At 42.0% G+C, this 17586-nt stretch overlaps 1 protein-coding gene across 1 annotated transcript in view; it reads left to right on the top strand.

Moving 5' to 3' along the window:
* Positions 1 to 17330, top strand: part of C4H7orf57 (chromosome 4 C7orf57 homolog) — a 28770-nt gene extending 11440 nt beyond the window's left edge. The window contains exons 6-9 of the mRNA XM_019959650.2: positions 12300 to 12397; positions 13620 to 13819; positions 14787 to 14801; positions 16457 to 17330. Of these exons, the coding sequence (XP_019815209.2) occupies positions 12300 to 12397; positions 13620 to 13819; positions 14787 to 14801; positions 16457 to 16503 (360 nt within the window). The 3' untranslated portion in view covers positions 16504 to 17330. The remainder of the gene's footprint in view (positions 1 to 12299; positions 12398 to 13619; positions 13820 to 14786; positions 14802 to 16456) is intronic.
* Positions 17331 to 17586: the final 256 nt, after the last annotated feature.

Below are 17586 nucleotides of genomic sequence, written 5' to 3'. Positions count from 1 at the left end.
TCAGAGGCCAAAATAAATTAACTTCCTTTTCTCCTCTTTTTTTATAATAACATTTTAAAAATATAGATTTATTTATTTTAATTGGAGGCTAATTAATTTACAATATTGTATTGGTTTTGCCATACATCAACATGAATCCGCCATGGGTATACACGTGTTCCCAATCCTGAACCCCCCTCCCACCTCCCTCCCTGTACCATCACTCTGGGTCATCCCAGTGCACCAGCCCCAAGCATCCTGTATCATGCATCGAACCTGGACTGGTGATTCATTTCATATATGATATTATACATATTTCAATGACATTCTCCCAAATCATCCCACCCTTTCCCTCTCCCACAGAGTCCAAAAGACTGTTCTATACATCTGTGTCTCTTTTGCTGTCTCGCATACAGGGTTATCATTACCATCTTTCTAAATTCCATATATATGCGTTAGTATACTGTATTGGTGTTTTTCTTTCTGGCTTATTTCACTCTGTATAATAAGCTCCAGTTTCATCCACCTCATTAGAACTGATTCAAATGTATTCTTTTTAATGGTTGAGTAATATTCCATTGTGTATATGTACCACAGCTTTCTTATCCATTCATCTGCTGGTGGACATCTAGGTTGCTTCCACGTCCTGGCTATTATAAACTGTGCTATGATGAACATTGTGGGTACGCATGTCTCTTTCAATTCTGGTTTCCTCGGTGTGTATGCCCAGCAGTGGGATTGTTGGGTTATAAGGCAGTTCTATTTCTAGTTTTTTAAGGAATCTCCACACTGCTCTCCATAGTGGCTGTACTAGTTTGCATTCCCACCAACAGTGTAAGAGGGTTCCCTTTTCTCCACATCCTCTCCAGCATTTATTGTTTGTAGACTTTTGGATCGCAGCCATTCTGACTGGCGTGAAATGGTACCTCATAGTGGTTTTGATTTGCATTTCTCTGATAATGAGTGATGTTGAGCATCTTTTCATGTGTTTGTTAGCCATCTGTATGTCTTCTTTGGAGAAATGTCTGTTTAGTTCCTTGACCCATTTTTTGATTGGGTCGTTTATTTTTCTGGAATTGAGCTGTAGGAGTTGCTTGTATATTTTTGAGATTAGTTGTTTGTCAGTTGCTTCATTTGCTATTATTTTCTCCCATTCTGAAGGTTGTCTTTTCACCTTGCTTATAGTTTCCTTTGTTGTGCAGAAGCTTTTAATTTTAATTAGGTCCCATTTGTTTATTTTTGCTTCTATTTCCAATATTCTGGGAGGTGGGTCATAGAGGATCCTGCTGTGATTTATGTCAGAGAGTGATTTGCCTATTTTCTCCTCTAGGAGTTTTATAGATTCTGGTCTTATGTTTAGATCTTTAATCCATTTTGAGTTTATTTTTGTATATGGTGTTAGAAAGTGTTCTAGTTTCATTCTTTTACAAGTGGTTGACCAGTTTTCCCAGCACCACTTGTTAAAGAGATTGTCTTTTCTCCATTGTATATTCTTGCCTCCTTTGTCAAAGATAGGGTGTCCATATGTGCATGGATTTATCTCTGGGCTTTCTATTTTGTTCCATTGATCTATATTTCTGTCTTTGTGCCAGTACTATACTGTCTTGATGACTGTGGCTTTGTAGTAGAGCCTGAAGTCAGGCAGGTTGATTCCTCCAGTTCCATTCTTCTTTCTCAAGATTGCTTTGGCTATTTGAGGTTTTTTGTATTTCCATACAAATTGTGAAATAATTTGTTCTAGCTCTGTGAAAAATACCATTGGTATTTTGATAGGGATTGCATTGAATCTATAGATTGCTTTGTGTAGTATACTCATTTTCACTATATTGATTCTTCCAATCCATGAACACGGTATATTTCTCCATCTATTAGTGTCCTCTTTGATTTCTTTCACCAGTGTTTTATAGTTTTCTATATATAGGTCTTTTGTTTCTTTAGGTAGATATATTCCTAAGTATTTTATTCTTTTCATTGCAGTGGTGAATGGAATTGTTTCCTTAATTTCTCTTTCTATTTTCTCATTATTAGTGTATAGGAATGCAAGGGATTTCTGTGTGTTGATTTTATATCCTGCAACTTTACTATATTCATTGATTAGTTCTAGTAATTTTCTGGAGTCTTTAGGGTTTTCTATGTAGAGGATCATGTCATCTGCAAATAGTGAGAGTTTAACTTCTTTTCCAATTTGGATTCCTTTTATTTCTTTTTCTGCTCTGATTGCTGTGGCCAAAACTTCCAAAACTATGTTGAATAGTAGTGGTGAGAGTGGGCACCCTTGTCTTGTTCCTGACTTTAGGGGAAATGTTTTCAGTTTTTCACCATTGAGGATCATGTTTGCTTTGGGTTTGTCATATATAGCTTTTATTATGTTGAGGTATGTTCCTTTTATTCCTGCTTTCTGGAGCGTTTTTATCATAAATGGGTGTTGAATTTTGTCAAAGGCTTTCTCTGCATCTATTGAGATAATCATATGGCTTTTATTTTTCAACTAGTTAATGTGGTGTATTACATTGATTGATTTGCGGATATTGAAGAATCCTTGCATCCCTGGGATAAAGCCCACTTGGTCATGGTGTATGATCTTTTTAATGTGTTGTTGGATTCTGATTGCTAGAATTTTATTAAGGATTTTTGCATCTATGTTCATCAGTGATATTGGCCTGTAGTTTTCTTTTTTTGTGGCATCTTTGTCAGGTTTTGGTATTAGGGTGATGGCCTCATAGAATGAGTTTGGAAGTTTACCCTCCTCTGCAATTTTCTGGAAGAGTTTGAGTAGGATAGGTGTTAGCTCTTCTCTAAATTTTTGGTAGAATTCAGCTGTGAAGCCATCTGGACCTGGGCTTTTGTTTGCTGGAAGATTTCTGATTACAGTTTCAATTTCTGTGATTGTGATGGGTCTGTTAAGATTTTCTATTCCTTCCTGGTTCAGTTTTGGAAAGTTGCACGTTTCTAAGAATTTGTCCATTTCTTCCACGTTGTCCATTTTATTGGCATATAACTGCTGGTAGTAGTCTCTTACGATCCTTTGTATTTCTGTGTTGTCTGTTGTGATCTCTCCATTTTCATTTCTAATTTTATTGATTTGCCTTTTCTCCCTTTGTTTCTTGATGAGTCTGGCTAATGGTTTGTCAGTTTTATTTATCTTCTCAAAGAACCAGCTTTTGGCTTTGTTGATTTTTGCTATGGTCTCTTTTGTTTCTTCTGCATTTATTTCTGCCCTATGTTTTAAGATTTCTTTCCTTCTACTAACCCTGGGGTTCTTCATTTCTTCCTTTTATAGTTGCTTTAGGTTTAGAGTTAGGTTATTTATTTGACTTTTTTCTTGTTTCTTGAGGTATGCCTATATTGCTATGAACCTTCCCCTTAGCACTGCTTTTACAGTGTCCCACAGGTTTTGGGTTGTTGTGTTTTCATTTTTGTTCATTTCTATGCATATTTTGATTTCTTTTTTGATTTCTTCTGTGATTTGTTGGTTATTCAGCAGCATGTTGTTCAGCCTCCATATATTGGGATTTTTAATAGTTTTTGTCCTGTAATTGACATCTAATCTTACTGCATTGTGATCGGAAAAGATGCTTGGAATGATTTCAATTTTTTTTGAATTTACCAAGGCTAGATTTATGGCCCAGGATGTAATCTATCTTTGAGATGGTTCCATGTGCATTTGAGAAAAAGATGAAATTCATTGTTTTGGGGTGAAATGTCTTATAGATATCAATTAGGTCTAACTGGTCTATTGTATCATTTAAAGTTTGTGTTTCCTTGTTGATTTTCTGTTTAGTTGATCTATCCATAGGTGTGAGTGGGGTATTAAAGTCTCCCACTATTATTGTGTTATTGTTAATTTCCCCTTTCATACTTGTTAGCATTTATCTTACATATTGTGGTGCTCCTATGTTGGGTGCATATATATTTATAATTGTTATATCTTCTTCTTGGATTGATCTTTTGATCATTATGTAGTGTCCTTCTTTGTCTCCTTTCATAGCCTTTGTTTTAAAGTCTATTTTGCTGATATAAGTATTGCTACTCCTGCTTTCTTTTGGTCTCTATTTGCATGGAATATCTTTTTCCAGCCCTTCACTTTCAGTCTGTATGTGTCCCCCGTTTTGAGGTGGGTCTCTTGTAGACAACATATATAGGTGTCTTGTTTTTGTATCCATTCAGCCAGTCTTTGTCTTTTGGTTGGGGCATTCAACCCATTTACATTTAAGGTAATTATTAATAAGTATGATCCTGTTGCCATTTACTTTATTGTTTTGGGTTCGAGTTTATACACCTTTTTTGTGTTTCCTGTCTAGAGAAGATCCTTTAGCATTTGTTGGAGAACTGGTTTGGTGGTGCTGACTTCTCTCAGCTTTTGCTTGTCTGTTAAGCTTTTGACTTCTCCTTCATATTTGAATGAGATCCTTGCTGGGTACAGTAATCTGGGCTGTAGGTTATTTTCTTTCATCACTTTAAGTATGTCCTGCCATTCCATTCTGGCCTGAAGAGTTTCTATTGAAAGATCAGCTGTTATCCTTATGGGAATCCTCTTGTGTGTTATTTGTTGTTTTTCCCTTGCTGCTTTTAATATTTGTTCTTTGTGCTTGATCTTTGTTAAGTTGATTAACATGTGTCTTGGGGTGTTTTGCCTTGAGTTTATCCTGTTTGGGACTCTCTGGGTTTCTTGGACTTGGGTGATTATTTCCTTCCCCATTTTAGGGAAGTTTTCAACTATTATCTCCTCAAGTATTTTCTAATGGTCTTTCTTTTGTCTTCTTCTTCTGGGACTCCTATGATTTGAATGTTGGGGTGTTTAACATTGTCCTGGAGGTCTCTGAGATTGTCCTCATTTCTTTTAATTCATTTTTCTTTCTTCCTCTCTGATTCATTTATTTCTACCATTCTGTCTTCTATTTCACTAATCCTGTCTTCTGCCTCTGTTATTCTACTATTTGTTCCCTCCAGAGTGTTTTTGATCTCATTTATTGTATTATTCATTATATACTGACTCTTTTTTATTTCTTCTAGGTCCTTGTTAAGCCTTTCTTGCATCTTCTCAATCCTTGTCTCCAGGCTATTTATCTGTGATTCCATTTTGATTTCAAGATTTTGGATCATTTTCACTATCATTATTCGGAATTCTTTATCAGGTAGATTCCCTATCTCTTCCTCTTTTGTTTGGTTTGGTGGGCATTTATCCTGTTCCTTTACCTGCTGGGTATTCCTCTGTCTCTTCATCCTGTTTATATTGCTGTGTTTGGGTGGCCTTTCTCTATTCTGGCAGTTTGTAGAGTTCTCTTTATTATGGAGTTTCCTCACTGTGGGTGGGGTTGTACATGTGACTTGTCAAAGTTTCCTGGTTAGGGAAGCTTGTGTCGGTGTTCTGGTGGGTGGTGCTGGATTTCTTCTCTCTGGAGTGCAATAAAGTGTCCAGTAATGAGTTATGAGATGTCAGTGGGTTTGGAGTGACTTTGGGCAGCCTGTATATTGAAGCTCAGGGCTGTGATCCTGTGTTTCTGGAGAAATTGTGTGATATGTCTTGCTCTGGAACTTGTTGGCCCTTTGGTGGTGCTTGGTTTCAGTGTCGGTATGGAGGCGTTTGATGAGCTCCTGTTGATTAATGTTCCCTGGAGTCAGGAGTTCTCTGGTGTTCTCAGGATTTGGACTTAAGCCTCCTGCTTCTGGTTTTCAGTCTTATTTTTACAGTAGCCTCAAGACTTCTTCATCTATACAGCACCATTGATAAAACATCTAGGTTAAAGATGAAAAGTTTCTCCACAGTGAGGGACGCCCAGAGAGGTTCACAGAGTTACATGGAGAAGAGAAGTGGGAGGAGGGAGTTAGAGGTGACCCGAATGAGATGAGGTGGAATCAAAAGAAGAGAGAGCAAGCTAGTCAGTAATCACTTCCTTATGTGCGTTCCACAGTCTGGACCACTCAGAGATGTTCATGGAGTTATACAGAGAAGAGAAGAGGGAGGAAGGAGACAGAGGTGGCCAGGAGGAAAAAGGGGGGAATCAAAAGGAGAGAGACAGATCCAGCCAGTAATCAGTTCCCTAAGTTTTCTCCACCATCTGGAACACACAAAGAGATTCACAGAGTTGGGTAGAGAAGAGAAGGGGGAGGGAGGAGATAGAGGCGACCTGGTGGAGAAAAAGGAGAGTCCAAAGGGGGAGAGAGCAGTCAAGCCAGTAATCTTGCTCCCAAGTAAAAATGGGTACTGAAGATTAGGTTCTTAAAAGTACAAAATTGATAACAAATACCAAAAATCAAAGATTAAAAATCTAGACGAGAGGTTGGATTTTCAAAAATACAATATTAAAGAAAAAAAGTCACAAAAATTAATATATATATATATGTGTATATATATATATATGAAGTTTGCTTTAAAAAATAGGGTCTCTTTTTTTTTTTGCAAAGTAATAGTAGGTTATAAAAATGAAAATTAAAGGAGTAATAGAGGACTTAACATTTTTTTTTAATTTTTAAAAATGATAGTAAAAATATATCTAGGACTTTCTCTGGTGTTGTTGTGGACAGTTTGGGGTCAGTTCATTTTCGGATAATTCCTTGGTCCGGCTTATATTTCTCAAGATCTATAGGCCCCTTCCTAAGTAGTCAGTACTAACTACAGGGTTTTAATCTATTGCACCTGTCACTTCCAAGGCAGTTCCCTCTGTTTTAGCTTCTGTTTGCTGGTCTCTTCAGTGTCTGATTTCCGCCCTGACACAAGGGGGCGGTGGTGGACACTTTTTTACGCTCACTTGTTCAGTTGCGCTGTGGGGAGGGAGGGACACTGCAAACAACACTGGCATGTGCTCGCATGTCTCAGCCACACTGGGCCTGCCCCAGCTCACCGCGCATGTGCCCTCCCTGCCCACACTGCTCAGGCTCTAGGTTGCCCTGCTGGGAACTGTCTGAGGCCGGCCCCGGGTTGTATGCACCTCCCAGGTCTAAGCTGCTCAGGTTCAGGCACTTGGGTAGTCCTCAGAGGTGCAGACTCGGTTGGGCCTGCATTTTGTGCCCTTCCCAGGTCTGAGCAGCTCAGGTGACCAGGTGTTTGGCGAGCGTGGTCGCTGTGACTTATCGCCTCCCCCATCCCTGCCGCTCGGTTTTCTGGGTGTACAACCAGCACACCTTCTCAGGCGGATGTTGACTGTCCAGAATCCCAAGAAGTCTTAGTTAGTGAAGAAGCCTGCTTGCAGTTTGGTAGATAATGCCACTCTGGGGCCGCGATTGCCCCCTTCCAGCTCTGGCTGCCTGTCACCGGAGGGGGATGGTCTGCAGCCCACTAGCCCTGTTCAGTCTTTTGTTCTATGAGCGGGTCTGACGGGGTCTTAGGTTAGGGCTTTTCTCGTAGCTCTAGTCAGTCCTTTGTTCTGTGAGTGGGCCTGGTGGTGTCTTAGGTTAGGGCTTTGGGTGTGGTGGCTATCCTGCAGTCTGGTTTGCTAGCACAAGTTAGTTCCCTCAGATTGCCGTCGGGGCATTCAGGCCTGGTCCTTACTCTAAGCAATGCAGCCCACGCCTCCCTGCCCAGCCCCTGCCTGCTAGTGGCGGGTGCAGGCGTCTGTGCTGCTTCTCCGCTGGGGAAGTTACCGCTGGACATGTAATCTGTGGGTTTTAATTACTTATTTATTTTTCCTCCCATTTATGTTGCCCTCTGCGGTTCCAAGGCTTGCCACAGACTCGGCAGTGAGAGTGTTTCCTGGTGTTTGGAAACTTCTCTCTTTTTAAGACTCCCTTCCCGGGACAGAGCTCCGTCCCTACCTCTTTTGTCTCTCTTTTTGTCTTTTATATTTTTTCCTACCTCCTTTCAAAGACAATGGGCTGCTTTTCTGGGTGCCTGATGTCCTCTGCCGGCATTCAGAAGTTGTTCTGTGGAATTTACTCAGCGTTTAAATGTTCTTTTGATGAGTTTGTGGGGGAGAAAGTGGTCTACCCATCCTATTCCTCTGCCATCCCAGGACCGCCCTATCCTTTTCTCTTTATGAACATCAAACCTGTGATGTGAGACTGCCTTTTGTTTAAGGAGCTGACATGGGGAAAGTTAGCCATCACTTCTCATCTGCCCAGACAGGAAGGACGTTATCCAGTTCCTGAATGAGCCCATTCTGTTTGAGGGTTTAAGGTAAAATTCCCCAGAATACTGTGTGGACAGGAAGGGAAGAGGAGACAGTGCTTTGCAGCTGCACAAACCCCACAAGTGTATTTGACCTTGAAGGAATGCTGGCTCCAGGGTGACACACTTTTAAGGCATTTCTGTTTCAAGGGAGCCATGGAAGGCCATCCCTGGTTGGTGGCTTTATGGTGGTGTCTCAGTTCAGAGGCCATTGGTCACAGCTCCTGGGACGTGGGGATCTATGGGTGAGCTAGTGATGTTCATGTTAAAACTAGCAGCCGTGTCCCGGCAATGAGCCAGCCTTGCCACCCTCACACTCACACACACACACACACACACACACACACACACACAACAACCCTGCCTTGCCAGGGAGTAGCCTTGAGGCCCACTTCCCAGTGTCTAGTTGGAGGAGAACCCTTGGAAGTTTATTTTGGGGCTTGGAAAATTGAGCCCCATGTGCAGGGTCAGCTGCCTATATTTAGCTGGCTGTTTGCCCCCAAGACACCCAGTCCCAGCCCTGAACCTGAGTCTTGGCGTTTGCACAATCACTGAATGAGCTGCTCTCAGGAACATGCATGTTTCTGGCAACACCTCCCAGCAATACCCAGAGCCTTCAGATAGATGGTAAACAGGGTTGGTGCACATGCCCTGTTAAAGGCTGAAATGCTGCATTGCCCCCAAACCATGGACAGAGTTATCCAGGGGCTGAGAAAGTGCAGGGCTGAGAAAGTGTGGGGAGCAAGCCCGTTCTATCCTGTGTTTCTCTGCACAGGTGAGGCTCAGTTCAGTTCAGTTGCTCACTCATGTCCGACTCTTTGCGATCCCATGTACTGCAGCACCCCAGGCTTCCCTGTCCATCACCAACTCCTGGAGCTTGCTCAAACTCATGTCCATCGATGATGTCATCCAACTATCTCATCTTCTGTCGTCCCCTTCTCCTCCCACCTTCAATCTTTCCCCAGCATCAGGCTCTTTTCCAATGAGTCAGTTCTTCACATCAAGTGGCCAAAGTATTGGAGTTTCAGCTTCAGCATCAGTCCTTCCAAAGAATATTCAGGACTGATTTTCTTTAGGACTGACTGGTTTGATCTCCTTGCAGTCCATGGGACTCATCAAGAGTCTTCTCCAACACCATAGTTCAAAATCATCAGTTGTTTGACACTCAGCTTTCTTTATAGTCCAACTCTCACATCCATACATGACTACTGGAAAAATGATGGCTTTGACTAGGTGGGCCTTTGTTGGCAAAGTAATGTCTCTGCTTTTTAATATGCTGTCTAGGTTGGTCATAGCTTTTCTTCCGAGGAGCAAGTGTCTTTTAATTTCATGGCTGCAGTCACCATCTGTAGTGATTTTGGAGCCCAAGAAAATAAAGTCTCTCACTGTTTCCATTGATTCTCCTTCTATTTGCCATGGAGTGATGGGACTGGATCCCATGATCTTAGTTTTCTGAATGTTGAGTTAAAGTCAGCTTTTTCACTCCTCTTTCACTTTCATCAAGAGGCTCTTTTGTTCCTCTTCACTTTCTGCCATAAGGGTGGTGTCATCTGCATATCTGAGGTTATTGATATTTCTCCCGGCAATCTTGATTCCAGCTTGTACTTCATCCAGCCCAGCATTTCATATGATGTACTCTGCGTATAAGCTAAATAAGCAGGGTGACAATATACAGCATTGATGTACTCCTTTCCCAATTTGGAACTAGTCTGTTGTTCCATGTTTGGTTCTAGCTGTTGCTTCTTCACCTGAATACAGGTTTCTCAAGAGGCAGATCAGGTGGTCTGGTATTCCCATCTCTTTCCATGGTTTTTTCTATGCTTTTTCTGTTTCTTTGCTTTTTCTATGATTCAGCAGATGTTGGCAATTTGATCTCTGTTTCCTGTGCTTTTTCTAAATCCAGCTCAAACATCTGGAAGTTCACGGTTCACGTACTGTTGAAGCCTGGCTTGGAGAATTTTGAGCATTACTTTACTAGTGTGTGAAATGAGTACAATCATGTTGTAGTTTGAGCATTCTTTGGCATTGCCCTTCATTGGTATTGGAATGAAAACTGACCTTCCAGTCCTGTGGCCAGTGCTAAGTTCTCCAGATTTGCTGGCATAATGAGTGCAGCACTTTCACAGCATCATGTTTTAGGATTTAAAATAGCTCAACTGGAATTCCATCACTTCCACTAGCTTTGTTCATAGTGATGCTTTCTAAGGCCCACTTGACTTTGCATTCCAGGATGTGTGGCTCTAGATGAGTGATCATACCATTGTGATTATCTGGGTTGTGAAGATATTTTTTGTATAGTTCTTTTGTGTATTCTTGCCACCTCTTCTTAATATCTTCTTCTTTTGTTAGGTCCATACCATTCCTGTCCTCTATTGTGCCTGTCTTTGCATAAAATGTTCCCTTGGTATCTCTAATTTTCTGGAAAAGATCTCTAGTCTTTACCATTCTATTGTTTTCCTCTATTTTTTTTTTTTTTGTTGTTGTTGTTGCATGGATCACTGAAGAAGGCTTTCTTATCTCTCCTTGCTTTACTTTGGAACTCTGCATTCAAATAGGCATATCTTTCCTTTTCTCCTTTGCTTTTCACTTGTCTTCTTTTCTCAGCTGTTTGTAAGGCCTCCTCAGACAACCTTTTTGCCCTTTTCCATTTCTTTTTTCTTGGGAATGGTCTTGATCCCTGCCTCCCGTACAATGTCACAAACCTCTGTTCATAGTTCATCAGGCACTCTGTCTATCAGATCTAATCCCTTGAACCAATTTGTCACTTCCACTGAATAATCATGAAGGATTTGATTTAGGTCATACCTGAGTGGTCTAGTGGTTTTCCCTACTTTCTTCAATTTAAGTCTGAATTTGGCCATAAGGAGTTCATGGCCTGAGCCACAGTCACTTCCCAGTCTTGGTTTTGCTGACTGTATAGAGCTTCTCCATCTTTGGCTGCAAAGAATGTAATCAATCTGATTTCAATATTGACCATCTGGTGAACGTCCATGTGTAGAGTCATGTCCTGTCTTGTTGGAAGAGGGTGTTTGCTATGACCAGTGCATTCTCTAGGGAAAACTCTGTTAGCCTTTGTCCTGCTTCATTTTGTACTCCAAGGCCAAATTTGCCTGTTACTCCAGGTATCTCTTGACTTCCTACTTTTGCATTCCAGTACCCTTATGATGAAAAGGACATTATTGGGGGTTTTTTTTGGGTGTCAGTTCTAGAATGTCTTGTAGGTCTCCTTAGAACCGTTCAACTTCAGCTTCCTCAGCATTACTGTTTGGGGCATAGACTTGGATTACTGTGATATTGGTTTGCCTTGGAAACAAACAGAGATCATTCTGTCATTTTTGAGAATGCACCCAAATACTGCATTTCAGACTCTTTTGTTGACTATGATGGCTACTCCATTTCTTCTAAGGGATTCTTGCCCACAGTAGTAGATATAATGGTCATCTGAATTAAATTCACCCATTCCAGTCCATTTTAGTTCACTGATTCCTAAAATGTCAGTGTTCACTCTTGCCATCTCTTGTTTGGCCACTTCTCATTCACCAGTCACATCCTCAACTGGGCGTTGTTTTTGCTTTGGCACCGTCTCTTCATTCCTTTTTTTTTTTTAAGTTTTATTTATTTATTTATTTAACTTTACAATATTGTATTGGTTTTGCCATACATTGACTTGAATCCGCCATGGGTGTACATGTGTTCCTCATCCTGAACCCCCCTCCTGCCTCCCTCTCCATCCCATCCCTTTGGATTATCCCAGTGCTCCAGCCCCAAGCACCCTGTATCGTGCGTCAAACCTGAACTGGCAATTTCTTTCACATACGATATTTTACATGTTTCAATGCCATTCTCCCATATCATCCTGCTCTCGTCCTCTCCCACAGAGTCCAAAAGACTGTTCTTTACATCTGTGTCTCTTTTGCTGTCTTGGATACAGGGTTATTGTTACCATCTTTCTAAATTCCATATATATGTGTTAGTATACTGTATTGGTGTTTTTCTTTCTGACTTACTTCACTCTGTATAATTAGCTCCAGTTTCATCCACCTCCGTCTCTTCATTCTTTTGGGAGTTATTTCTCCACTCTTCTCCTGTAGCATATTGGGCACCTACCGACCTGGGGAGTTCATCTTTCAGTGTCCTATCTTTTTGCCTTTTCATACTGTTCATGGGATTCTCAAGGCAAGAATACTGAAGTGCTTTGCCATTCCCTTCTCCACAGGTGAGGCTGCCAGCCATCAAGTCCAAGTATCCAAGCAAAGTGGGGACCCCTCTTGGCCACAGAGAGCCTGCAGGAAGCAAACTGTCCTTTCCACCCATGTAAGTGCATGGGCTGGGCAGCGCAGTCTGGATTCGGTGTGGGTTTGGTCTTTGGTCCAGGTGGCAGGCACCCTCCCACACCACAGGCGGATGCCGCCTAAGGCTACTCACCTCCCAGCAGCAGGCTTCGGGGGTGTCCCTGCAATTGCACAACCTCCCGCGGCCCGGCCTGTCCACTGGCCTCTTCTCCCGTCTCCCCTTCCCTCCTGACGCCCCTGGACCCTATGGCCCCCTTTGTCCCCTTGTTGTCTCATGCGCCTGTGAGCGCGGGCTGAGTTGTCTCCTCCATCAGCCCGAGTGCTGCCTTCCCCCTCTCAGGAACCCCCTCACCCAGGCTCACCCTGTCAACCTGGGACCACTCGGCCTAATACGTGTGTGCTGCTCAGTCCTGCCGCCTTCTGTCCCTGGGGCCTGGCCCCCAGTGTCCATGCCAAGTGAGCCCCCGACTCTGCGTTCCGCTGGAGCATCCATCAGGTGCCCTGACATGTGGGTAGTTGCCTGGCTGGAGAGAGGGCCCCTGATGCCTTCTATTTCTCTTCACTTTCCCAGAATCCCATTTTAGTGCCAGAACCAATGCCGTTAATTGTCCGACTAATTCTTCAAATGGCTTCTCCGCTAGTGGGTGGAGGGGAAGGGGAGTGATCAATCAGTCACATTATGTGTGACAAATGTCATGAGAGCGCCGCACTCAGACTATGAGGGCAAAAAAATTCTATCATCTACCTAACTTTCCATCTCTCTGTCTATCCATTCGTCCTTCTATCTATTCCCCTAATCATCTATCATCTGTGCAGAGAAGCAGAAGATAATCTGTAATGTGAACTGGGCAGAACTCATTAAGAAAATAATAATTTGTTGCAAAGTGGTAGAGTCAGAGTCACTCATCCCTCCCCAGGGACAGGGCAGTGCTTTCTCCGGAGAGCTCTCCAGAGAATGCTGGAATTCTGCTTCTTCTCATTGTCTGTTCTGAAGAAAGGCTTTTGGAAGCTGAACTAAGTGTGAGCTGAACTAAGTATAAGTGTCCAGGGCGTGCTTGCTGGTCACTTCTTTATGTTTAAAAGTGGAGAGAGATTGAGAAAGAGGTGGAGAGAGGCAGGGAGAGAAGAGAACCATCTCTATTATGTCTTTAGGAACAATAACACATGTAATTTACCATGAATATGATTGCTTCTGGGTTTTCATTCACCTTTGTTCTTAAGTACTTAATTTTTCTCTTTTTGAGACCTGGTCAAAGACCCAGTTCACCTACAAACTTTTCCAAACTGATTAGCAATGGATATAAGGATGAGTGGTTACAGCAGCAAGCGGACTCAGACAAGAGGGCCCCGCAGACCCCTCAGTCCTCTGTCTCATCTCCGTCCCCACTGGACGCTGAGCTGCCCGCAGACCCAGAGGCTCCCGGAGACACCACGGAAGCCGCAGGTGAGGAGCATGGCCACCGAGGCCCCTTGTCTCATTCACTGTATCATAATGAGTGATCCAAAAGCCACATAAAAAACCTACAGAAGTATTGAGGTTACAGGAACACATGAGGATAATATGTATTTTATTTTTTTCCCTGTTTATTCGGATGAATAGCAAAAGTCATTATTTCTGTAGCTTTACGTTTTCTTTTAGTTGTTGAAAATTCCGACGCTTCTTGTGTTGTACCACACACATAATATCGATTTTAGTCTCCTGGATCCAAAAGGTTCTGACCCACGCAATGACTGGTCTTCTCTGGGGCAGCTTCAGAAAAAGCCATGGTTTCTGAAAAGCACTAGCAGTTCACGTTGGAGTCGTGCCATTGTCAGCACTTCTTACACTTTGTCATTAAACTTTACGTATCAACAGTTTAGTCCTTTCCCTGAAATTTGCTACCCAGAAACTCTATTTGATTTTTAACAATCGCAGTCACAGGGACAGTTGGTCTTATTTTTTGGCCACGTCCGTCTTCAAATCCATCGAGTACTATGCTTAGTTTCTGTGGTTCAGTCGCCAAGTCACGTCCAGCTCTGCGACTCCATGGACTGCAGTAGGCGAGGCTTGCCTGTCCTTCACAATCTCCCAGAGTAGGTAGCTCTAGGAATTATTGACCGTTTACCTCTAGGAAACTTATTTTCACCCTGAGGCTTCAGTTCTCCGATTAAGGAGGCAGGAACTGTGTTATGTCCCTTCAAGCATCTCAAATGTTTTATATATAAGTGTGATCTCTGTGCACCTTCCTGTCCAGTGGGCACCTCACTGCCCCAGCCACTGTCTTAATGACACACTCCCTCCACTGTCACCATGATGCCATCTTAAGTCATACAACTTTTTACTAATTTTTAAGTAATTATTAAAAGTAATTCTTTTAAAATTAGCCTGTTTTATTGAATTAAAAAACTAATGTACTTGTTCTTTATTCCAGAGTCTTCTCCTCTGAGTGAGTATTTTTAGAGAAACTGACCTGCGTCCAAATATAAAACGTGTCTTAGACGCACAGAACAGTCGATGGACATAGTTCTTGAACCTGAAGCTGACGTGTCTCAGAAGCCTATGAGATCCCTCTCTAAACTGCTGGTGTCCTAACTACGAAAGCTGGTGCCATCTACCCCTTTAAAAAGTCGAGTTCTAGCAACACAGTCTGGGGACAGCAAAAGAAGGAGCACTTACATTATTACAATAAGACTAGTCTTTTATGCAGATCACACAAGATAAAGCATAGTATAGTTCACTTTGCTGCTGCGGCTGCTGCTAAGTCGCATCAGTCGTGTCCGACTCTGTGCGACCCCATAGACGGCAGCCCACCAGGCTCTGCCGTCCCTGGGATTCTCCAAGCAAGAACACTGGAGTGGGTTGCCATTTCCTTCTCCATTGCATGAAAGGGAAAAGTGAAAGTGAAGTCGCTCAGTCATGTCCGACTCTTCACGACCCCATGGACTGCAGCCTACCAGGCTCCTCCGTCCATGGGATTTTCCAGGCAAGAGTACTGGAGTGAGGTGCCAGAGACCTACATTTTATTAAGCACCGTGTGAGAGATGTGGGTTTAAATAATGGTAAAGAAGTGAAAGGGGCTTCCAAGATGACTCAGCGGTAAAGAATCCGCCTGCCAGTCGGGAGACACAAATTCATCCTCTGGGTCAGGTCTTCTCCCTGGAGAAGGGACTGGCAACCCACTCCAGTATTCTTGTCTGGAGAATCCCATGGACAGACAAGCCTGGCAGGCTACAGTCCATGGGGTCACAAAAGAGTCAGATATGACTTAGCAACTGAGCACAAAGAATGAAAGGCCACGAGAGGACCCCAATTTAAATACAGATGTGGCAGGCACCAAGGCCCACCTACGGAGGGTCTCCAAGGGGTTTTATTGTCATTTTTCTGCATCGTCTTAAGTAGGTAGAATTTACTTCACCACCACCAAAATATGTTATCTGGTTAAAGAACATTAGTCTAAGGTTATATACTTCCTACTGGGAAATAAATCATTGCACGTGTTGTATAATATCTCAGCACACGTGGGACTGACTCAGGGACCACCAGCTGCCTGCGAGTTGGAAGCCGGTGTTTCTGACACGTGATTAGTCCTTGTGGGTAGGACAGTACACTAGAATTTTATGTAGACTACAGTTAGAATCCGGTAAATAGGATTACTACTTTAGTAAATCAGTACAGAGACATTTCTTTTCTTTTATTTAAAATAGATTAATAAGTTAGGGACTTCCCTGACAGTCCAGGGGTGGACTTCCCCTTCCTATGCAGGGGTTGCAACTTTGATCTCTGATCAGGAAGCTAAGATGCTACCTGCCTCCTGGCCAAAAAAAACACAAAACATGAAACAGAAACAATATTGTAACAAATTCAGTAAAGACTAAAAAATGGTACACATGAGCCTCTCAGCCTTCTGAGATGGCCCACACTCTGTCTGGGGACCCTGTTTCTCTCTAAATAAACCCACTTCTTACCTATCAAAAAAAAAGATGGTACACATTAAAAAAAATTAGCTTGCAAAAAAAATACAATTAATAGGTTAGATTTTTAAATTTATGAAACAGGCCATCTTAATATCTTTACTTGTCAACTCTTTGTTTTATATTGCAGGTTCAGCAGCACCTCCACCTGACTCAACACCCGTGGAGCTCAAATAATCCCGGACATAAAGGGCATCCTGGATCTATGTTACAGCTATAGTCACAAGTCCCCTGTTATAGTTTATTAACACAGATTTTACAGAGTGACCCGTCTTAGAACAGATGTGAACTCCCTGCTGCGTGGCGGTGCTGGTGTTGGGTTTTGTTTCTTGCGTCTCTCTGGGATGGCAGGCAAGTGGCCTCTGCCCCGCTGCGCCTTGCCGGCCTGGGATGTCCCAGAGCTGCTTCCTCCCCATCCTCAGCAGATAGCACGTCACCTCCTGCCGTGTGAGCCTCTGTGGGTCCTACCTCTTTTGAAATCCGTGGTTTAGATGCTTAACTGGAAAAAACTCACCAAAACTTTTTCATTGTTTTGGTCTTGAAATTTTTGTAGAAATAATTTTTCTGTTACAAAACAGCATTTAATTCCAGAATATTGTGATATAGTTTATATTAAGAAAAAGATTGATTTGTTATACCTTGAAGTTTTAAACATTTAATATAAAAACATTGCTGCATTTTCTAGTTTTAAATGTTTGATAATATTTTTTGCATCAACTGAAATTCATAGTAGCGAACATTTATTGTTTTGCATTAAGTAAAAATGTTTAAATACTTAATTTAGTATTCTTAACAAAAATGTTTTAATACAGAGACAGTTCTCTCATTTTATAAATTTCATTGCCATTTAAATGTAAGTAATTAGCATAAAATGTAATTTTATATTTTGTACATTTAATTCATTAATAAAATAATAATTTTCTGCTGGAAGATTTCAGACAGCCAAGTAAAGTCAGAGATATTTTAGCTTCTTTCCCAGAATAAACTTATCATGTACTTGCTCACCTCAAATTGAAGTTTTCAATTAATTCTTCATTTAAGGACACTGAGTTGAGCACATGGATCTGTATCCTTGAATCAGCCATAGGGAGATTGTGAGTGGTGTGTGTGCTGAACAGAGAGAGTTCGCTTTAGGGGAAGGTGCCAACTTTCTTTCCTTTGTGACCTTTTCCTTCCTCTTCTTTAAAACCTACCCCATCCTCACCCTTCCCTCCCCAAGAAAAAACCATCAGGAACAGATACAGTAGCTTAGTGTTAGTT

The sequence above is a fragment of the Bos indicus genome, chromosome 4, assembly GCF_029378745.1.
Source record: "Bos indicus isolate NIAB-ARS_2022 breed Sahiwal x Tharparkar chromosome 4, NIAB-ARS_B.indTharparkar_mat_pri_1.0, whole genome shotgun sequence".
Classification (NCBI taxonomy): Eukaryota; Metazoa; Chordata; class Mammalia; order Artiodactyla; family Bovidae; genus Bos; species Bos indicus.
The sequence above is the reverse complement of the archived record's forward strand: the minus strand, read 5'-3'. Positions and strand labels throughout refer to the sequence as shown.